This window comes from Rissa tridactyla, chromosome Z (assembly GCF_028500815.1).
Source record: "Rissa tridactyla isolate bRisTri1 chromosome Z, bRisTri1.patW.cur.20221130, whole genome shotgun sequence".
In the NCBI taxonomy this organism is placed as follows: domain Eukaryota; kingdom Metazoa; phylum Chordata; class Aves; order Charadriiformes; family Laridae; genus Rissa; species Rissa tridactyla.
In genome coordinates, this window is record NC_071497.1 from 8,760,248 (window position 1) to 8,784,685 (window position 24,438).

The 24,438-nt window shown below is 36.1% G+C and overlaps 1 protein-coding gene across 2 annotated transcripts in view; it reads right to left on the reverse strand.

Moving 5' to 3' along the window:
- The window catches only part of ATG10 (autophagy related 10), an 83,303-nt gene that overhangs the window by 54,543 nt on the left and 4,322 nt on the right, over positions 1-24,438 (reverse strand). For both annotated transcript variants that reach the window (XM_054185559.1, XM_054185560.1), the window contains exon 3: positions 21,817-21,936. In XM_054185559.1, the coding sequence (XP_054041534.1) occupies positions 21,817-21,936 (120 nt within the window). The remainder of the gene's footprint in view (positions 1-21,816; positions 21,937-24,438) is intronic.

Consider the following 24,438-nt stretch of genomic DNA (forward strand, 5'->3'; position numbering starts at 1 on the left):
AAGTACACGACCTTATATTTTGCACCACTAAATTTCATCCTGTTTCTGTTATGCCAGTCCTCAAGATCCTCTGGTTCTGTCTGTAGGAATTTCTTATCTTCTCCTATATTGCCAATGCCTCCGGATATTTTATTACCAGCAAATTTAATTAACCCTCTCCCACTTCCTGTACTACAATTACTAGTTAAAAAATTTGTCCAAGGATGAATTTTTATGGTATTATTACTCAGCTTTGTTTTCCTGTGTGCTATTAATATAAAAAGTTTTACTGAACTCTAAATGGATTAGAAGCACTGAATTTTCTTTCTCCAACAAATCAGCTATTTTGCCAAATAATAGGTGATGTTCATTATATTGACTATCTTCTGTAAACCCATCTTGCATTCCACCTTACTTCCATTTTCAACCTTCACTTATTTATTCATTAAGAATTTATTCAAAAACCTTGAATACCACTGATGTTAGGCTAATAAACCTATAGCTTCTTGCCTTTTTAGATAGAAAAAAAAAAATTCTTTTTTTTTTTTGCATTTCAGCACTATCACCCACCAAGACAGACACCTGACAGGAATTCTAGGGTAGAAGTTATCTCTTGCCTTCTACTTCACAATCTCCTCTCAAATTTTGCTTCTCCCTTGATTGAAGAAATTTCTGTCTACATACACCCCCATTCTCATTAGCCATCCTGCCTTCTCTGAAATTGCTTTTACTGAAAATGGGAATTCATTTCCATTTACCTGGTGGAGACAGTAAAATATAATTTTGTCTGCCATCTTTTCCCTGGGCTTGCCTCTCTTCCTTTAATCTTTCTGTATGCAGGCTTAAAGGACCTTTTGACATTTGTCTTAGCATCTTTTCAGACCTATTTTCAAGATATAAAGTAGGTTCTCTTTCTGGGAATTCTTATTTTGTATCTAAAACACCTAAGCTATACCTTTACTCCATTCCTTAAGGTTGCTTTATTTTCCTGATGATCTTGCTACAATGGTTAGGCTTCAGACTATTCCACACTTTCAACTAAAAGGAAGCCAAAGCATGCTTCAGTCAAAATCATTAAATATGTTTAAGAAATTACAATCTGTCCTTTTGAAATTAAAAAACTTAAGTATTTAAATTGTCCGTCTATTTATTTTAAACAGAATCAATTCATGATACATCTATTCAAGCTTGTTTTCTAAGGCCAGCTATTCTATAATTCTTACTACACGCTAAAACCAAATCTGAAAGAGTTTCAGGGTTTTGCTCATTAAGAAACCCAGCTGCTGAAAAAAATCCACCAGCTGTTACACACAGAAGATTCTTACCATTTTTAGAAATAATACCAGAATAATAATTCAATTTAATAATGCCATAGTTATCAACAAACCATTTTCAATAGACTAGTGGAAAAAAGTAATTCTACAAGTTTGCCTTCCAATGCTATTATTGACATGCTAAAAACTTCTTGTTTCAACTGCTCTTTTAAACAAAAAAGTTGTAAATCCTCCAGAACTGATTTCTAGTTCCATAAAAAACATTTTTCCTAATCTATTTTTGGCAAGATGCGTTAAGGAAGCTTTCTGTATTCTTCCAAATTCTACGTATACGATTGTTATTCGTTTACCATTACTAAAAATAGTCAAGAAAAACATTATAAAGTGCAGAAAAAGGAAAGATGGAAAAAAAGGAGAGAGAAAGGATTACATGTGTTCCTGCTTATTTTACAGTAAGATTCAGGGAATAACACACTATGGAACACAAACACGGAAGGTATGGACAGACGGAAACTATTCAGTGTATGCAGTCATTTTATTCTATTGTTTGGTTGCTGACGATATCAGAATGAATCATACGTTTCAGCAAAGCACGTTCACAACTTCTAGAGAGAAGTCTCAGGTACCAGAAAGAATGTAGCCATATTAGTATGATACTCTGCTTGGGTTAACATCATAACCTACTCCTCTATGAGGTTAATTATGTCTAACAAAGCAATGCATGAATAACAGCCACTCTGCCTCCAGAAGTAAGCTCTTATAACTCCTTCAAAAGGAGAATAAATAGAAGGTCCTTGAAAAATAGCTTACAACCTAAGTTTTTCCTTGTTATAGTCATGTTTGAAACACCTGAAAAATGTATTCTTATTTTATCTCTTCTCTGTTATTTGCAACATACAACATGTAACTGCAAATTGTGTGAGTGCAGGAGGAGAATCCATTTGCAAGGGTTCTCCCCACTCTAAGTGGCATCTGCTATTGGCTTTCAATACATTCCATAAAATTTAACCAATGCTTTGAATTTCCAGCACATTACTAAATTATTATTTAAGGACAAACATTTTACTTCAGAACCAGCTGAATATAATTGTATTTGCAGTCAGAAATCATATATTTTTAAATACTTGTTCTTTGATGCTGGTGGAGGAAAATTTCAGAGACAGATCAAAAGATGGAAAGAAAAAAGAAGGGACGGAAAACACACCATTCTGCTCTCCTGATCCTAAAAATGAAACTATTTGTAATCTAACTTCCGGCAGTCTGAAACTGCTCTAAAAGTAGTCTCTAACCAACTAGAATGGGCTTATCCCCTTCCTTACCAAAGTACTGCATCAGCTCACTTCCCTCCTACTCTTAACACTTGTTTCTATCCATCCATTCACTCCTTGTATGTCTACATATTTTTAGTCAGTTCAGTTCAAAGTGTTAAGTGTTCAGTTCTTAATTATTATTATTTAAAAATTTTCGAGGTACTTGATTTTGATTTGATTTGCTTAAGCACTTTGTTGTATTACTCATGAATGGTTATTAAATGTTCTTCAATCACTAAAGAAAACTGATTATCCTTTTCAATTACATATTATTTACATCTTTGAAGAGTGCTGTCCTTTATGAAGGACTTCACATGTATAAGGGAACAACTCATCACAGCAAGGTTTCTACACCTGACTGAAAAGAGATACCATTCACTGGAACACCTACAACATAACCAGCTGTCAGTACAGTAGACTCTTATAAAATTGATGTTTACACATAGTTAGGAGATCTATGATAAAGGGCTGCCTTTGAAAAACAACAGGTAGAAGTTAATTCTCAGATAGGGTTTAAAACAACACCAACGGACAAAATCTGAAATACTGTGAGGACACCTCCCAGAACAGTAAGTGTATCAGATTACAAAAGGGATTTCAATTCAAGATAATGAAGTTCATTAACTGAAAAACATCAATAACAACCCCACTCATGTTATTTTTCAATTTCTTCCTTTTTACCAATATCTCCGTCACAGTAGTATCCAGGCAATTTTCAGAAAGAAGACTTAAAAAAAACGACGTTAAAGTCTAGCTATTTTTAGAGGCATTTCTAGAGATGGGTTTAAAATAAAATTTTGTAATGAGACTCTAGTGTGGCAGCAGAATGCTCTTTTTGTGCAGAGACAAAGAAAATAAGTAATGCTAGTAGAAGAGGTGAAAAACATGGAGCAGTAAATAAAGTCTAATACAAGAAATCTGATTAGCAGTGGCAAAAAAATACCTTGCCTAGATTACTGATGGCCAGATTACTCCGGGCGCCCCAGAAGCTCTATATACAAGAAGTTTAGACTAGCTCTTGTGTTTGAAAACATGGTTTAGAAATACCTCTACTTCATCAGTAAGGTATGATTCACTTTCATTCAAAAACTTGGATATTAAAGAGTTTTGCATGTCTAGCTATTAAGACTGCTACCTGTAAAGCAGAATCAGATGCAGTTCACAGCACAGTGAGTACTTACATTAACTTCTGTGAAAGCTGGACAGAATTTGAATAAATCCTTGCTCTGAAAACTGCTACAGTAACCAATGCAATACTGTAGTTATACAAGTATGAAATCAACCAGAAAAAAATAATCTTCAAATACGCAAAAAGATAGGGAAAGTAAGTATTCCTCATACCGTATTAAAAAAAGAGCATTTCCATTAGATGTTGCTTTCAAAGATAGCCATCTAACCCCAAGTATGAGAGATGCCTAGCACCCTACAGTGCCTGCAGAGTAAGTCCAATGTTTTCCCTGGAAGTGTTACGAATTTTTCCTGTAAGAAGAACTGGGTATAAAGCTTGGTGGAATCATTGTGCTTGCTCTATAGATTATGGATTTACTTTAATACCACACAGACACACAGCACCTTCGGATAGGATCGAACAGGTCCATAAATTTAGCACAGACTTCACAAGTCCAGAATACCTATAACAACGTAGTATACAAAATGCTACCAGAAAGGTTCAGCACAATTTAACTATTCACGGAGAGTCAAATCTTCCATTGACAGGGACAGATGTAGCAACTAAAGTTATGCTGGGCTTCACCAAAGAATGCCATGTCGTACTATCCATACACCCAGCGTATTCTGACAGGGCTACAAGGCTGCCCATCGGGAGACTTTACTCAGTCAAATGCACTCAGTGTCTTCCCAAAGCACAGGTACTTGAGGAAAGAGGGGGGAAAAAAAAAAATCAATAGCAAAAAAACAGTCTTTCATTTATGTAAGCATAGTTTTTCAATCAACTCATGTTTGTTTTTCAGACTGCATCAAATCCACATGACAAAATATTTTTAAATTGCTTATCAAGTTGCTTCTTAAATACTGTATACCCAGAATTACCTTGAAACGTTTTGTCTCATTGATTTTTCTTTCCTTCAGATTTGCACCTTCTGGTCAACTGAGTTTTAGGTCCAAGGAAGGACGGGGCTTTTCCTTCATCTGGGACACTTATAAGGTCTTTCTCATGTGGATTCTCTGCCACATAGTAAGTTATCAGCACGTGCTGCAAGTTTTCCCTCAGGCAGATCACTTTTATGGGCTCTGTCCACTACTCAGCCATTTAATTCCACGAAACTTACAGGAGCTTAATTGTCTTTAAAAATCTCTACCTTGCTCAAATGTGGTTAACATCATTCCACTGACAGAAGAATTTCTGAGTAGACACAAGGGCAGAGACAGAAACACACACCACAGAAAATCAGATTAAAACAGTTTTTCTAGTACAATCCAAAGGAGAGTATTATACCTTGCTTACTCTTCATATAGCTGACTTTTTGCATTCTCATCTTTCCAATGTTTAACATTTTTCTTAGAAGGCAAATCTGTGCAGTTATGCTTTGCACAAAACTATGTCTTTGATGTTAAATGGCAAGTATGTTTCTACCCTTTCACAAAAAGTGGGAAAAAACCTGGGAAATGTGAAAAGAAGCATCTAACAACAGACAGCAAATAAAAATATTTTTAAAATTAGAAACTTGTAAGAGTTTCTAGCATTTACTTTTGTTTTTAAATTGCTGCAGTAGTAATATTTATTTTTGAAAGCTAAGTAATTCCAGCTAATACCAGACCATGGGATCAAAATTTGGATTGCATAGTCTCTTCAATTGTTCTTTAACTGCATTTCTACATCTAAATCACTGGACTACTTAAACATATATTAAACATACATTAAAACACATGTTGTGATACTGCTGAAGCCCAAGGAACCTACAAAGGAGATATTTAAATATATACCATGCATCCCACCTGGGGCTTAGGATTTTATGTAGGTAGCTTTTTCTTGCTCTTGTGTTCATTCTTGCAAACCCACGTAACTACTCAAGACAACTAACCTTGCCTTAGCTTCTAAATCTTGGACAAAACCCTCAAAATCAGAAACTTCCATTTAGATTACCAGGTTTCCATGTAAGTACCTACGTGGCCTGATTTTCCAAAGCACCATGTACTCAGAAGCCTCTAGTAAAGATAGCCAAAGGACTCACCACTGCTAGGTATAATGTCTGTTCATAAACCTACACTTAGCTTCTAGACATTTATCACCCAAATGACAAAACCAGAATGATCTTTAGTCATGTTTAACTAATGTTTCTGACACACCTCACTTCTAACATGATCAGTATTATCTGCTAATATCCCAAAAGTGTGGATTTGACTGGGCAGGGCATAAAGGGGGGTGGGGGGGCACGGGGGGAGGGTGTAATTAACTAACAAAGCTGGAAAATGGGATTTAGTTTGTTCAACCTAGAAACTTAATTCAGATTCATGAATTCAGATTCAGGGCTTAAGTTTAAACTCAGTTAGTGAAGAAATAACTGGCTTTGAAGGTCTCCAAAAATAGACCATGTCTGCCTAACTGCTGCCTAAACTCAAGCAGACAAGATCTTTACTTAGAGATACTCAAAAGCACATACTGCTGACTGACCACTCAGCACTAACCACACAGGAACTCAGGTCCTTATTTTAGGAGGACTACTGTATGAGGCACAACTGATACTAAGGTACGTAGGGCTATGCCTGCATCAGCAAGTAACGCCGCACTACAGGAACAGATCAAGGGCATCAATAGTCAGTGCAGAGACCCCAAAACCCACAGTGTACGTAGCTCCAGGATTCTACTGCAGACGGCTTAGTCTGATTCTCTGAACTGAAAGACCAACTACACATGGTTCAAAGCTGTACATAAAATTCAGTCATTGCTTTGGACCTTTACACCTCCATTACAAGCTGATGCCCACGCAGTACATACCTGGAACAAATCTCCTACTTTAGTTTCCTCCAAAAGTAATCTAGTTCACATGCACCAAACCCAAACCAAATAACTCATGATAAGTGGGGACAGCTGGGGGCTTTGCTCCAAAACTACACTATTGCTCTGAACCACAGTACTAATGTAGACACCAACTAAATAAATCTCACGATCTCACTATAGTTTCCACCCCTCCCTCCCCTCTTCTTCATACCTGGGTGGAAATCAGTCATTTGAGTTACTGCTAGCGCCTTTCTTCTGCATCTCACTGACTGATATTGCAAAGCTTGTTAGAAACTTAGCATCTTCAGAATATGAATAACCTCTGCCAGATGTGACTGATCTTGGCAAACAACTTCAAAAGTACATTGTGGTGGAGTGACAGACCAACAGTATGACCTCTAAAGATCATTTCCGAAGGAAATCAGTCAAAAAATGGTTACTCACAACCACTGGCTTTCCCCGTATTACTGCCCATAGGAGCTACACTTTCATTCTAAAGGTCCTTGATACTAAAACCCTTAACAGAAACTTTATCACAAACCAGATTTATACAAAGTTTCACATTTATTTGTTTCTAAATCTTGTAACACAGTACGCAACTGTTTGAAACAGAAATCTATATGTTATCAGCCTGTTATAATAACAAATTGTAAAAAGCGGACAGTTGTCAACATTTTAAAACTGTGTGGGGAGTGCGATTTTAAAGAAACGTTTATAAGCACATATACTACACAGATTGCAATGCTATATCTTTTATATATATATCGTATATACCGTCCCAATTTTTTTTCTGCACTACCAATCACAGCTTATTTCTTCAAACTTATCTTATTAGCTATAAGACCAAAAAGGTCTTGCTTAATTGAGCATTTTCTTTTTTGTGAAATATTGATTTTTTTTCTACCACAAGTAACATATCAATAGTAGATGAACACTGGTGATGTTCTAGCTACTGTGAACTGCTTCTTCTTCACAAGGGCTCTACAGTCTAGTAACTGGCAGTTAGTATTTCAGTCATTGCACCTGTAGCACATGTATCCAACCAACAGTGACAAATTCCGTAAACAACCCTCATAGTTACATTAATACAGAGAACAACAAATACTTCAAGAAAAAGGTGAAAAAGACCAAGTTACATAGTAAAGATCCCAAAAGTTTCCATACGTCAAAATGAACATTTCCAATGTAGCCTCAATTCACTCCCTTGTTGCTCATACTTTCTGAAAGCAAGACAAGATTTACATAAACGCATATTATTATATGACACAACTAAAATGGGCAGAATGCTAGGAATTCATATAATACTTTCAGGAAAACTATTAATAAAGTTCATTTACCTGCTCCCTCCTGTAGGACTGAAGAGATTAATTCATATTCTGGGAGAACAGAATGTAAGATAGGTGACGGCTAACCTGGCAAGCCCATCTTGCTATGAACACATCATCAAAGACTCTTGCAATATGAAGATGGTTACTTCAGATGTCCAGGGAGGATCAAAAGTTGGACATTTTTAACAGGTTTGTGCTCAGAAATTACTTATCAACTCCTCTATCTCCTGGTTTGGCAATATAAAGTAAGTGTCCTGTCTCTGTCACCCCTCACTATCCTCCTAGCAGAACTCTGAACCTTTCTTTTCCTATGAAAGCTGTAAGTACTAACCCTGTCAGCAGGCTGGGGCCCTTGTTTCCTCATGAGGACCTAAGATGGTCCTTGTTCTGCAGTAAAGTGACAAAACTGGCAACTCCGATATTGCCCCAACTGGCAACCAATTATAAGGAAATGAGGAGGCACGTTCCAAAACAAAGCTGTCTCCTTTTGCTACTGGGAATGAAAAGTGCTGGCTCCAACAATTCCACATCTTTTAGTTCATGAATCCATTCTTCCCTTTCAGAGTAGCTTCCAATCAGTAGCTATCTCACAGTCCTGAAAATTAACCGCTCCAGATGTAACAAAGAAAATAAATACAGAGATTCTAAGAAAAGAAGGAAATTTAAGGCTGGGATGATAGCTAACGTAAGCCAGAAAATTTAAAACAGAAATTGAAATTTCAGTCTAAGACAGGCATTTTGGCACAGATATTGCATGATTTTCCTTTGAGTATTGTCAGTCAAGATCCTCACTCCTGGGACTACACCTTCACAGTACATTCCAAATATACACAACATGCAGAGACGCTTTGAAATTTGATGTTATTTGCATTTGGACTGACATCTTCTTGTAGTATGTTTGACACTGAGCACTTCTGTAACAAAGAACTGAACCGATTTCAACCCAAGTCTTTTCCAAAGAATAACGGGCAGCTACACATGAATGAATAAGTGAACAGTTTGCTACAGCAATGAATGCCTCTGAAAACAGCAAGTTTGCAGGCACCAGATGGAAGAAGAACATTATTGCAATTCCTGCATCCCATTGTGTAACAGCCAACAGAGCCGTTAACGCTTTCTGGTGATTTCTAAGCTTTTTAATGTGCTTTCCTTTGAAGGTGTTTTTTTGTTCCCTGTCAGTCTGCAAGCTAGGTTCAGATGTCTTGGAAAAACATTTACTGGCAAGCTTTCAAATAAGGAAAAATAAAAAATATAGATGGAAATAATCCTATTAGAAAAATCACTAAATGGACACAAAGCTTACATTATAAAATATGACCTATTACCTAAAGCACAAGTCTTTTGCCTCTTACAAGCCACAACCTTCCTACCCTAAAGCTGTCTGTCTTTCTGCGTCTTAGTTTACCACTTACCCGACAGAAATGTCTCTCTCATGATTCCAAGGAGTTCTTACACTTTATTGTCTTCTTTTTCAGAAAGCAAATTTAAATCTTATTTACCATACGACACTAGGTCTTCCTCCAGAATTCAGAGGAAAATGGTAAAAGATGTTTGCGTTAATTCAAATTACTTATTTGCACTGCTACCACCATAGATAATCATAAGAAAGCTACCCATCGAGCAAAACACTCCTGGTTATGAACATCCATTTATGCTAAGCGGTGTATTTTCCTGTCCCCAAACACATATGAAGATTTAAACAATGTTCCCTTTGCTTAGAATGTGCTTTCAGTATCTTGCATACAGCAGAAGTGAGAGTGTCTCATTTAAATTGTCAATAAGCATATCTCACCACTGTCTGAACCAGTCCCTGGCAAACCAGGGCAGAAAGATTACACAACTTCAACAATTTGAGTTCAAGTAAGAAATACCTGTTACTTGTTAAAGATATATTGTCTTGCTCATTCAGGAAAACACATGTATCTCATACAAATTCACAGAACCAAATTCATTTCTGCTGTAAACTAGAATAATAATTTTGAAATTAGGGCATTCACAATCACATTACTACCAAATTTTAACACACTGCTTTGGCAGTATTGTATTAAGTACCAGCCCAGTATGAAAAAAAAAGTCTTATTTTCATAGCTACGTTTTTAAAGGACATATGCTAAGAACTTGACTCCTAAAAGGTAAGAAAGCAGTGTTTCCTCATTGTATCTATGTCTATACAAGGAAAGATAAGTTATAGTCATTATTGACAACAAAACGTTTCATAACTCTAGAACATATTTTCTGGGAGCAGAAGTTCCTAAATCTCAATCAACTTCAATGCTATTTAGTTATATCTAGGAAGGACTAAACGTCAAATTCATACACTAATTACACAGTACAACTGCAGCATCCTTGAGTAACACCGCATTCTGACCTCAAGAAGAAAGCACAGTCCTCTCGATTGCCTGCTCAACTGCAGTCCATGCTATACAATTTAACACAGGAAAAGGAGAAATTACTTAATAATCTTTCTAAGAGAAGTAAAATAATTTTCAGAAACAAATAGAACAATCAATCTATAAGCTTTTTAACACTGGAATTGTCTACAAAGCAGCAACATGTGGAAGTCTGGCCCTTTTGCCTGGTTCTCAGGAAACCACTGCTCAGGCTAATGCCCTAAATCTGCAGTACTCACCGCAAGCCACCATGACCTGTATGATGCATGCAAATAATCCAAACACACTGAAAAGATGAATCATATAATGCTGCTACAAAATACAGGCACTTGGCCAAAATAAGAGTATTGCTCCAATACACATGAGCATTGTCCCTAGAAAATTAGAGCATAATACTGTACCAGTACAACTTAATTTAAAAGAAACAAAGGAAAGCATATACACAAGACTGTCAATATGAAGTATTTTGAGGCTCACCATAAAAAGTAAAATGCTAACAATTGACTAGATTGTGATTTTGTTTCCTTTGTGGTAAAAAAGTATTGACAAATACTATAGTGTCATGTTTCTTGTTTGTGAGCTAATGTCATAAACATTTGAAAAATACAGTCTGGACAAAAAGACAATGTTCTGCCTGGAGTTAAGGCAGCACATCATCAGACTGCCCCCGGAGCAGCCAAATGCTGAAATTATGATTAGGGTGTTGCAATCTCCCTCGGGAGGGAGCAAACTAATCTACACCTGGCACAGCATATACCGCCCAATGTGCTGGTGCAGCAATGCCACCCAGAGCGCTGGGAGCAAGGACCATTCTTCCTCACTCCGTCCATCCCTACTTGCCACCATCACTAACTTATGACATATGTATGGGCATAAAACAGAAGCACGCTTTAAAACCCAGGCTTCCAAAAAGCTACTCATGGTTCGGGCAGCTCTCTTACATCTCCATATCCTACGCTGCCCAAACCCAAATATAATTCTGTAGCAAGCAATTTCAAAATAATTTCTATTGCTCAAAAATCCCTTCCCTTTACCTTCTTAAAGCCAGATTATTACAAACATGCATGAAGAATTTTTAGGAATGCAAGAATTTTACCATTAATCTTCTTTCTGTTATATTTAACATCACTGTTAGTTTCAATGTACATACTTGGAGCATAATCCTTTTGCATATCTCCATGATTAATCAATTCTGAACAACTACCACAAATAAGTATCACGTGTCCTCAAGTCCTAAAGTGTATAGTCTAAATATAAAAATGCACATAATTTAGAGATAAAGCAACCTATGAGGGTAAAATTCAGCGTAACACATGTGGGTCTTTCATACATTCTAGTGAGCTTTTAACCACAGGCTTGTCCCCATTTATGAGTTGTACTGAGTAAAAAGACTGTAGTGCACAGCCTCTTTCAACTCCTGAACAATCTAGTTTGGGAGGTTTAACTGGGGAAGTGTTTGGTATCTGCTTGCTCATACGTGATGAGGAATCATTGTATCCTACTGATACGCTCCCCCCAAATTCTTAATTTCCATTATCCCCATGTACAGCATCGCTTAGGAAACGCCACAATGGTACTATAACATATATATATATAATATGTACTATAACATATAGTTAACATATACTATAACATATAGTACATATTTTATATATATATAAAATATATATGTTATAGTACCATTGTGGCATTTCCTATGCGATGTTATAGTTATATATATGTTATAGTACATATATATCTTGTATGTGTTGTGGGGTGTGTGTGTGTTGTGTGTGTTATAGTACATATATAACATATATGTACTATAACACATAGTACATATATAACATATATGTACTATAACACATAGTACATATATAACATATATGTACTATAACACATAGTACATATATAACATATATGTACTATAACACATAGTACATATATAACATATATGTACTATAACACATAGTACATATATAACATATATGTACTATAACACATAGTACATATATAACATATATGTACTATAACACATAGTACATATATAACATATATGTACTATAACACATAGTACATATATAACATATATGTACTATAACACATAGTACATATATAACATATATGTACTATAACACATAGTACATATATAACATATAATATATATGTTATAGTACATATCTTTTTATATATGTTATATATCATAATAATATAACATATATATCTGTTTTATACATTAATAATAATATAACATATACTAAAATATGTAACAGGATGCCACAGTGTAGCCCTATGTGCCACCATAAGCACTGTTAATACGCCCATCACTTCAGTATCTCTTCCACTCACGGTAGCTCAATTTGAACTTTTTTTGGAGGGGAAAAAAAAGGCGGGGGGGTGGGGGGCAGATCAATACATTATAACAACAAAACACCATATTGTGAACATTTTTTTTTAAATAATAACACAACAAACACAAAATGTCTGTTTTTATAACAGTTTTTCTTATTAAGACTACTACAGTAGTATTTTTAAACTGAAAACAGAAAAACAGATTTTAATTTCTCACAAGCCCTTCCACTGGTAAAACTGTGGAAGTTGGCATCTCTAGATGTTTTACCTCGGCATCAAGGCATGTCAAGTATGAAGCCATCAGAACATTTGATGCAAAAGTCACCAAGCCTTGTGAAAAAAGACATTAACCTAGCAAATTGAGAGTGGAAACACACAGCCCTTGTAGGTAACTATCTCAGTTTCAGGCCTACATATTGCTGATACTTCTGATGTACACGTAATTACACACAGTTTTAAGGTAAATTAGTCAGCATAATCTACTGGGCAAAAACAATTGCTGTTGAAGTCCACTCTGGCACAATTTTTAAAAATTATTGTTTACAATTTCATAATAAATGACTTTATTAAAAAGGCACACATAAAAAAAGACAGACTATACACTTACAAAATTAAATCACACTTTAAAATGATTTAATTAAATTTTAACTTGAAGAATTAAAAAAGTTTAAAGACTTCAGTCTGGATATTTTTTGTCTAGATGAGCCAAAACCACCCATATAAATTCTTCAAAACGACTTTCTAGATGTCATGAAAAAATGCACTAAATGGAAACAAAGTAACAATACTTCTTTTTAATATCTATAATACTGGATCACCAGGCCAAATGAGGGAGCTTATAAATAATTTTGTCAGTGGTATTACTAGTCACTCAAAGTTCAAATTCTAGGAAAACCACCCTCACTTACCAGAGTCTCAATGCGTGCTCCATAGGAAATGGAGGTTTATTTATTGCAGAAGGGAAGACATTCCGCTGGGATTACACCAGGCCTTCAGCCTCTAATGGAACTGTCACATTCAGTTACCAAACCTGAATTAGAGCATCTTTTTCTGTGTTTGATGTAGCATTTATTTGCTAACATTAAGCGACAACTCTGAATGCTAAGATAGCAGATGAAAAGTTGAAATGACTCTATGCTAACATGTAAACTAGAAAGAAATCACTTTTGGAGGTCATACAATACGCTTCTTCAGTTCTCCCAAAAGCTTTATAATTAGTTTATATATTTGCTTTGATAAAATTTCTAAGGTTTGTGGATGCTTATTAAAGCATATCCTACTGGGTAAAACAGAACAGCAATCAAAGAATGTATAAGACAGAGAATTAAGATCAGAGTCCCACCATCCACAATGACAGTCAAGCCAACAGCATGTCATCGAAAACGTTGAAAACTAAATGTAACTACTGTTAACAAGATTTGCAAGGATACCAAAATGACACACTAAAAAAGATATACAGAGGTCTGTGCATGAGAGACAAACACCTCCCATGTCTCCAGAACCTTACAGGAGCAGAAGCATTTAGCCTCTCCCATGAAGACTGAGACATCCCATCGACAAAGGAGGCCAGAAGCAGGACATATCTGGGATTCAAGTGACTTCTGTCACCACAGCATTCTTCCTCTATTGAGGTTTCTCCAGCTCAAGGAAGCGGAGTAATGTCTACACCAAAGTTTCTTCCAGCCTTGATATTTCTAAACAATGTCATTCTTTTGCCAACCCTTTTCATGTATAACACAGTTAATAAAATCCACACCAGAATATTTTCTTGTGGTTTAATAAAGGCTAATTCCATTTTCAGATTAATATATTTTTAAGCAAAATCACAAGCATCTTCACTGCATTTTGCAACACACTTTAGATCTCCCTAGAATAAGTGGTTTCTTGATTTATTTTTCACCGGTTTCCATCAACAATTTGGGTTTCCTTTCTGTGACATGGCATTTGAAAAGGTTGCTGGTAAATATGGAGACAATGAAGCATTAAGGAATTTGGAAGATGGGGCCAAACACTGATCTGGCTAGCACAGAATTATGGGCCACAAACATGTACTGTGGCCCAATTAAGGCTGACTAGCAACATTTTGGTTAGCACCAAAGGAAGAGCTCACTCCTGGGAGACCTAGTGGAATTGGAATAGGAAGCCAAGCATTATGAAAAGGGTCCGAGTAGATCTGAGACAAACTGAAATTAGAATACTGCCTTCCTATCAAAGCTACCAAAGCTTCCCACATCAGTTTTTCCAAGGGAACATATTTTGGGTTGAATACAGATGCAGCATGATCTACTTCCCTTCTCAGAGCAGCAGGGTAACTATGGAAAAGAATAAGGGTAAACTCACCTGTTTCTGAGCAACTGTACTGCTCTTAAGCTTGGATCATTCACTACAAACTGATGTTTTATGCTAGTATGTAATACTTGATTTTCTCCTTCTTTGCTAAGGTCCTTTCATTATTTTCTGCAGCGAGTGCTGGATTCCATTAAATGTATTTACATTTTTCTCCTTAAGCACTGTTTGCTGGGTTTTCAATTGAGATTTTTTAACCATCCAACAAATACTGTGGTTACAAAAATGTTTACACTGAGTTCATCTTATTTACTTTTGCACAAAAAAAGGAGTTGTTCTTAATTCTAAAAATACTGGATTTGTTTAGAGAAAAAATGATTAATAATTACTAAGAATTGTAATTTTCTAGTTGTTATAAACTGAAATGCACAGCTGAACAGCAAATCACACAGTACTATGAAGTTTAAGAAAGATGTCAGACTCATTCTCACATCCTCCATCGGGAAGATCTTCACTAACACTAATGAACATCTGCCAGCAAAGTACACGTAAAAGTAAATACATAACTTAACATGTTTGTGAAGCTCAGTGCTCATTTTCCACAGGCAACATCAGGTATTAACAGACCTTCAACACTCCCAACCTGCCCACTCCTTCATAAAGTAGCAATGGCTGTAGCTTCAGAAATGGTTCCACACTGACTCACTTCTTCTGCAATACCCAGAAGAGCTGAGACAAACCACACACAGAGAATTATTACTCCAATTTATTGCTTCCCTTGAGCTATTTGAGTACCAAACAAAAGGAATGCATAAAGTGAATCCAGATTTTCCTACTTTACTCTTTTAGAATATAAGCTCTTCGAAGCAGGAGGACTATCTTCATTTTGAATTTTGTATGGTATTTTTCACCTTATCAACAATTCACATAATGTATGTAACTGTTCTGTCATTGCTTAAAATGTGTCTACATTGCACTTAACAAAAGCTGGAGCTGGACACAGCTGATAGTAAATACTAAAGTCCAGAATAAAGGCACTGTTTCAGTGCAGTTGGCTACCTGGGCTCATAACAAGGTAAGTGAAATACGACTTTGTAGAATTTGAATAGTTAAATCATAGGAAGAAAAAAACCATCCTGTTCACTGTGATATACTTAGACTGGAAAAGAGAAACATAATTGAAAAGGAAAAAAAAAACCAAACAGAAATACAGGAGGATAAGACTCCAGTTTCAGTGGAAGTAGAAGGTACTGCCTCACACAGTCAAGATACCCGTGCCGCAGTATCCCTCAAAGCCAAGCCCAGGTTAAGTTCAAACTTATCACCTCCCACAGCTGGTTGTCATTGCACCTACTCTCAGTGAAGGGCTTGTGATCCAACTTACATGCATCTCATTTATAAATTCAGGTAATATAAGGTTGTAAATATATCTTTCCATATATAAAATAAGTCATATAAAAGAGGACGCAATTCCGTGTTCATTGATACAGACCCTGACAGATCTCTTGGCAGAATAGACTTGATTTGGAACAAGAAAGAATATACACTGAACATTGTTGTTGAGTTAGCCAGAACACAGTATGGTGGTTACGTAAGATTTATGCTGTCTGCAGAAAAGTATAGATGACACTCATCTGGCATAAAGTCAGGACAGCACAGAAAGACAACAACTGATTCAATAAAAATTTAACCAGAACAAAATTGCAACTTTAGAATTTTCAAATGGCACACTGTGTTTGTATCAGTTCCTTGCTCTGCATCTCATGCTACTTTTATTATATTGGAAAATACTCTAAAAGATTTATGATCTCTTCAGTTCATATCCCAGGGACTGAATCCAATCTCACTGGTTAGAAGGTTCTTCACAAACTCGGTCAAAAGTTTGTTTACGGTTAGTCACAATGTCATTAGTAGTTTCTGTTTACCAATCTGGACGTTAAAACAAACATCTCGATTAAACTAAATCCACAGAGCTCAGAGAATGGCATTCCAGAGAAACATTCTCAATCCTTTTCCAGTAAGATGACAAATGGGAAGATAGGGTCAGCATAAAACAGGATCGACAGACACCTGGTTAGAGAAATGTCTTGACAACTCATTTACTGCCAGGTACAAAGAGAGAAGCTTTCTTAAACTGCTCTCAGTAGATACTAGCATTTAAGCATACTTGTCTCCAGATACCTTGGCCTTCATAGTGTCTGTGCATCTATGTGGCCATAAACCCTTTTTTACATTTACTTTCATCTAAGCTTGCATTAAGGGTCATTTCAATATAAAGAACAAAATCCAACTCATGATGCTTATACTGCACTCACTTAGAGCTGTGAGCCTTCTCTACTGCCTAAGACATCTCAGGAATTAGCAAGACTGTGTCTGGAAACCAGGAGATATCAAAGGTTCACTGACAGGCAAAAGGATAAGAAGGAGACAGTCTGAATTCTGTAGGCTTGTCAATGAGCTGAAGAAACTATCAATTAACTATTATGTGCAAGGCAGAAGCCTTCATGTTCTGGAAAACGGAAAATCTGCCTCATACTAGGTAACACGCCAACTTGCTGCAGTACAGCACAGTGGTTCCCAAACCACTACTTCTTCACTTCTGCTGTATCCCTGTTGGTCCTACAGAGCTGGCTGCCACCCATGACAGCAAATTACTGACAACCAGGTGATCCTTAGTATCTCACAATACCTGCAGTATGGGAACCTCTGCGCAAGTAAGAAGTTCCAAAAGAAGCTGGAATACAGCAATCCATACCACCACCACCTCCCAAAAAGGGTGGTACTTTGGCATACTATCATGTGCAGATCCACTACATGCACTGGCTGTGACTGCCAGTTCTGACCCACAGTATCACAAAGGCCACAGCATTCCACTGCACAAGCATGCCACAGTCTCACTGTAAAGATTTCAATCAATGCTTAACCCAACGTCAGTTGCTCCAATGGTTTATCATTAAATCCTGTTTGTTGGGGTTTTTTTAATAATTACATTACAAAATACAGTCTTCAACCAAATAAAAGCTTTACCACCAAAGTGAAATCTCAGCCTCAGTGAAGTCACCAGCACAAATTACTACTACTTTTAATGAGCTCAGATCCATATTTGGTTGTATGAAATTGACATGACAAAATGCAGACATCTACACCGAGGTTAACCAACTAGCTTTCCTTGATCACCAGTGAAGAAAAACACTTTTATACTCATCTTCTCCTACAGAAGACACCTAAAATAGGTTGACTGATTTATAAACAAAAATGCTTTTTTACGTCCCTAGGCTGAAACAAAGATTTAAATGACAAGATCTATATTGCAGATATCTAAAATAAGCAGAAAGAAACCCACACAGAATTTTATTCTTGGTTTTCAGATGAAAACACAACTTGTGAAAATGGAATCAAGCATACCACATAATTCAGACTGCTCTGTAGAAAAGACCAGAACACATAGTTATTCATCACTCCTTCACCAGGAAGGCTGCAAATATTTGGATATCAGACAAAAAGATGGAAAGTTGGAAACATTAACTCTCCGTGTGACCAACAAGCTGAAATAAATGTTTCAAATCATTTGATCAGGTTCCCTGGAGAGTCCATAAGATCAGCACATTTTTTATACTGTGATAACTGATAATCGATTTTCTATTTGAATAAAGTTATTTTGGCTATTCTGTGTATTTTCTGCACTGTATCATTATACTTCAGTATCTCTTCACAGACTAAAACTGAACAGCAGAGTAACAATTTTGTTTCTTTACAGTTCAACACCCTAATTGTACTCTTTGCTACAACAGGATATACTTACTGATGTATTCATCACCGCTTCCTGGACATATCTTCAGTTCAATTACTTAAATAGGAGTTACATGGATAACTTCCCCATATTTCCCGCCAGCTTCAAAAATCTGTCTTCTAATTTTCCTCGTAATTTTCACATTGCCTGCCAAAACTAATGTTCCATTTCTAATCTCTGAACTGGATTCCCAGGAACTGGAGAGGAAAACCTTGTGGCCTCTTATGTCCTGTCATAAACCACAGCACATTTTTTTCGTTGTCTTTTTGTTAATACTGGTTGTTCCTAACACTGGACATTGATTACTCAGACCTTAGTTTCCTAATTTTTCCTTTTTTACCATTCCTAGTTAATTATCTTACATAAAAGTATGCATTGTATCTTCTACCATGCCTCGAAGGAGAAGATCAGACTACTGACAGTCAGAAATAACTCAATAAGACACAAATAGTAGAGACACAATATAGAAAAATCTAGATCACAACCACAATTCTGAAACCGAAATTTGTGAAATATGCAACTATCAGACAGTGGCCACAGTTTTTCCAAAATAAATTTAAATTCTTATCTAGAGCTCCTTTAGATTTCAAATATAGAAAATGTATAAATTTTATTTTTATAAGGAAAAAAATGCTAAATATTGAAGGCATATAACTAGTGGAAAGCTTTCCAAGCTCTATCAAGACCGCGATTTTTGCTGAACTCTATTCATCAGAATGTATTTTAATAACTTATTGAAAGAGGTTGTAGGAACTCTGTAACACCATGTGATTTATGGGTCCAACGTGTATTTTTACAAAAACAAAACCTATTCAAATAGCAGACTGTTAGAACAGTGCATCAGGACTCTCACATTCAACATCTGTGGAAAAGAACATGCATCCTATACATGCACTGCTGTGCTTGAGCAAATTTATCCCCTCTGCAGTCACCATTTCCATCTTTCCCTTAGTGTTAAATATACGGTTTTATTTTACGTATCCATAGCAAATTCCATTTCCCAACTTATTGGTGTACTTCTCCCATTTTCTAGATTAAATAACTTTAACAGCCCAGTTACCCTTCAGTTTAATGAAGAATATAAATTTGTCATAATCTCTATTAGGCAGTGAACATTTTGGAGAGGAAATTCAATTTTTTCCTTATGCATAACCTCATGTCTTATAATCTACATAATTTTCTAAGACCTTTCTCTTGCTTCACTCTTTGTCTTTACTGCTATTACGCAACATGAACAAAGGCTCTTTTTCAGAGAGGACCAGCTAATGTTCAAGGTCTCTTTCAACCTAGACGTTTCTGTGATTCAAAACATAGGAATCTTGCACAATATTTCAAGAGGTAATTATTAATATTAGTATCTTGATAAACCATAGAGTTTGGCCTGGAATCATATTTCAGTATATTAAAGATTGTTTATAATTATTTTCAGTATATAAGATACTCTTTAGTATGTTACAGGCTCTGAAGCCTTTTCCGTGTTGTGACACTTTTCTATAGCTGATACTTCTTTTCAGAAGAAGGACTCAATAGCTTTTTACAAGATGTTCTTTTAAAATATACTCTGTAATGAAGACTCAATTTGTTATTTAAAAAAAAGTCACCATCGTTAAAAGCAACTTTGAATGTAAACAGTAATCTGTTCTTACAAATCAGGATTGAATTATAAACACTGCTGTAGTGACAATTAAGTAACAACCTCTGAAGCACTGATACTAGCTTTCATTTTAAGAAACACTAGAATTTAAAGAAAAACTGAAAACGCTTCAGATACCCTTCAGATGACTTACATACTATGCTTATAATTGGTACTTATCAAACAAATGCAAGGTAATGATTCTGAAGATTATATGGATTCCAATTCATATCAAAGCTAGTGTATCGGCAATAGACTTGTAAAATTGTCTCTTTTTTTTGTTTTTTAGTGAATTGAACAAGTTGCCTTATTGCTAACAGAACCACGCCTGGCTTCCAGCTTACTTCTGTCATGTGAACCCTAGCTGTTCCTCATGGAATGCTGAGGGACCAATGTGCTGCTTTAGTGCAGTCCTGCACTTGCACTGACCAGCCAAACAGAACATAAAGATCAGACTTTTACCTGCTGGTAAAAGTCATCTTCATCTAGCCAGCCATCTGCTTTCACAAATTTTTTAAGAATCAAATGCTTTTCGATATCTACCCCTCCTCAACACACAGCTGAAACCTGTGAGTGAACCCAAAAATCAGTAGAAATGACTACATCACAGACTAACAGACAGGATGATTGTTTTAAGTGCTGTTTCCTTCAGAAACCAGGCCAAAGAATACTCATTTCAGACCCTGTATCAGAGTCTCTGTGGGAAAAAAAAATAAAAATCAGCATGCTGACAAAAAAAGAAAAGGAATTGTTGCAGAAAAAGGTATCTGGAAAATACACCACATCCATCTATCCAACAGCTTATAATATATAAAGTACATTGTTCTCAGTCAATTATAATCAAAGATTTCCTTTCACATTTATGGTAACATAACAAGGGAGTGAATTTCTACTCTTTATAAATCGATTAGTCAATAATCTGGAGGTCTAATGTAGAATAAAACAAGAAAATAATTATTCTGATCAGTTCACCCTGAGTTTAACGAATGGTTTTAGTTTTCTTGAAGAAATAAGTCTATTCTCCTTCAAGAACACCAAATATATTTGATTTCCCACCACCAGTTCCAAAATATTGCTCAGTATTTTAAGTTAGTTCCACAGTAGAAAAGTATACACTGAGTATAAAATTCTCATACACAGCTTATTTATTTGGTAAATAACACTTCAAATTAATATTAACCTCAGTTTCTTTTTTTTTTAATTACTATTTACCTCTAAGATAACTTAATCTTGATGCTCAATCATTTTCCACCAAAAAAAAAAAATGTTTCCTTAATGTTAGTGAATCAATGTGCAAAGAAATATTATTCTTCCATGGTAAAAGATGCTGGAGTTTCAACTCTCCATTTCCCCCAATTTTCATCACCAATATAGCTGTACACCTGAATGAGAACAACTGTAAGAAGAATAATTAAAAGCCACTGGTAACGTAAGATCTGAAGTCTTTCTGGAGGGACTTAATTTAATGGCATAGTCTTTTAAAAAATCCTGTTCGTGATTTATTTTATATATACAGAAGTCTAAAAGCTGTACTTACTTCAACACGTGTAAATAACATTTGTTCAATGTTATCATTGTTTTTCTCCTTGAGGTCTGATGGGATGTTTCTATTTCTTACTTGAAAGTGTGTTTTACTAAGATAACCATCACCAAGGTCCTGTGTTCAGAAAACAAGAAAGAAAGAAAATTTCTGTAACTAAAAAGCTAAATGCCATCACTGTTCTAGAAAATAAACAGAGCATGGTATTTAGGCATAAGGTCCAAGTCTTTTTATAGGCACCAATGACTGCATTGTTTTTCAGCATCTTCTCACAGGTAGTTTACACTAGTTTTTGGTGTTAAAGACCTAAACAATAAAAATAAAATTTAATATAGCTACTAATTGAATAAGGCAACTGCTACCTGGGATCAGGATGAGTGCCAGAGAACTGGGAGACAGTTCAGAACTCATGTGTGAAGAGTCACAATTTGTTCCCTTCTCTTGATCACCTCTGAGGGTCAAACGTAAGAGATAACAGATAAAGCTATACCTTACCCCAGTTCCCTTTTTATCATTCTGCGTCCCAGGCCACACAGTCTACTGTTGTAAAAGGCCCTTGGTGCAATTTCAGAGTGGCAGAAGGTTTTAGGAGCTTTCCCCCCCTTGCTGACCTGACTATCTGCACACATATACAAACATTTTTTTTTTTTTAATGAGAAGTAAGAGGAGAGAAAAAGTTTCATAACAGATCACTGGAAAAACATACAATCTGAAAGGGAGAGAGAGTATACAGAACACAAGGAACAGTAGTTGCATGTCAAGAACTTATTTCTCAAAGGAAACAAATAAATTGGGGGTTTATTAGCTGTTTCATTATGTTTTATTTTAGACAAACACAGAAAGCATATGTGCAACATCTGATGAAAAAGGATTCTATTCAAAAATTCATTAACGTAGCATTAAATTGCTTGACAAGGCTGCAAATTTAACCATAGTTTAACTCTTTGGTTAATCTGTCATTGCTGACACAGTTTACTTCATGTATTCTGACCTTTAAATCAATACGCGTTTTATTCTGACACACTAGTTCTCTCTTTTCAAGGACACTGTAGAATATATGCACCTCCAAAATCTGCTATTTGTTTTCTTACCAAGTTTCACACATAAAAAATTATAATACTCCCTACATATATTTTTGTCCATGAATTTTTAAGCATGAATCATCCTATCAGCAATTACCTTGCTCATAACTTCTACTGCATGCCTTATTTTCTTACTAAATCTCATCAAGACCACAAATCCACCAAACTTTGCTGGATGCCCTGGCCGCAGAACCAACTGCATCCTGTGCAATGAAGAATCAAGCATGCAGAGGACAACAGTGACAGAAAAATTAAGCCTGTCTTGGTGATACAAAAGCCACTTCACTCATTCTCGACACCCTCTGTCAAGTCTCTCCTTGTGAAGCTTCTTGTGAGTGTCAGCAGGGAGTAAAGCTCCCTACATGGGTATTTATTCCCCTAAGAGTAGTAAAGAAAGTACTACAGCCACCCACAGAGGTAAAACGCCCCAAGGCACAAGGAGCTTTGCCAGAGAAGGGTTAGATGTAGCATTCACCTCCCTGAACCAGTTCTTCCTGTCAGCAGAAAGGAGCCAAGATCACAGCATTGCCTTTTCATTCTGTAGTATTTGAGTGCCACAAAAAATACCTATGGATAGCTGTAAGCGTGGAGTTAGCAGTCTCTGCATTTGACAGCTGTATGTCAGAGGCTAGAGGAGACGTGCCACGAAAGAGAGGCATCCCTCCTGTGGTACTCTCTCAAGTGTTATGTATTTTGTACACTTCTGCCCCATAAATAAATTAATACTTAAGCAAGGACTTTGGTCCCATTAATGTGGAAAGTCCATTTCTACTCCAGCTATCTTGTCAGTATCATAAGCAAAAGTGACCTGATATAGCCGTTGATATGGTTACCTAGATTAACGTAACTAAATATTAAACAATCATAAAGCAAATGGGGGATAGCCTTCACGGCCAAGATTTAACTATGCATCCCTAATAACAGCACCTAAGTTTAGCTCCATCAGGTCCTACAGTAGAGGCGCTCTTTGCTTTTTTACAGCTTTCTTCTGGGCAGAATAAAAACAACAAAACCAAACCAGATTATAAAAATAACATAGTCTAGAACATTTCACTTACATAAATACATGCTTGGGCCACGTGAGCTTAGGCCACAAGAGCCAGCTTCACAAAAACAATGAGCATTTCATCATCTAAATTTAATCTCTACAGAAAACATAGGACACAAGAACAGAGTTCTACAAGCCTGGTTTACTTGTGTGGTCTTATTGCTATCAATGGGTCTATTCACGTGAGTATGGAATGAGGAATGGGATCCAAGTGCACTACATCAGCAAAATTACGAGTGCCCTAAACTACCCACAAAACATACATTGGTTAAAAAGGCAAAAAGACAATACGACATCTTGTTAATGAAAAGCTTCCTTCCAAGACTACATACTATAAATGGATTGTCTCAATGGCCAGGTTTTTATCACACACTGAAATCACAGAGTCGCCAATTTGGCCCATTAAAAAAAAAAAAAATTCTTACAATTTTTTTTTTATGTGAGAACAAAAATCTATCTCATTCTGCTATTTCCAGCAAAGCTTCTTAT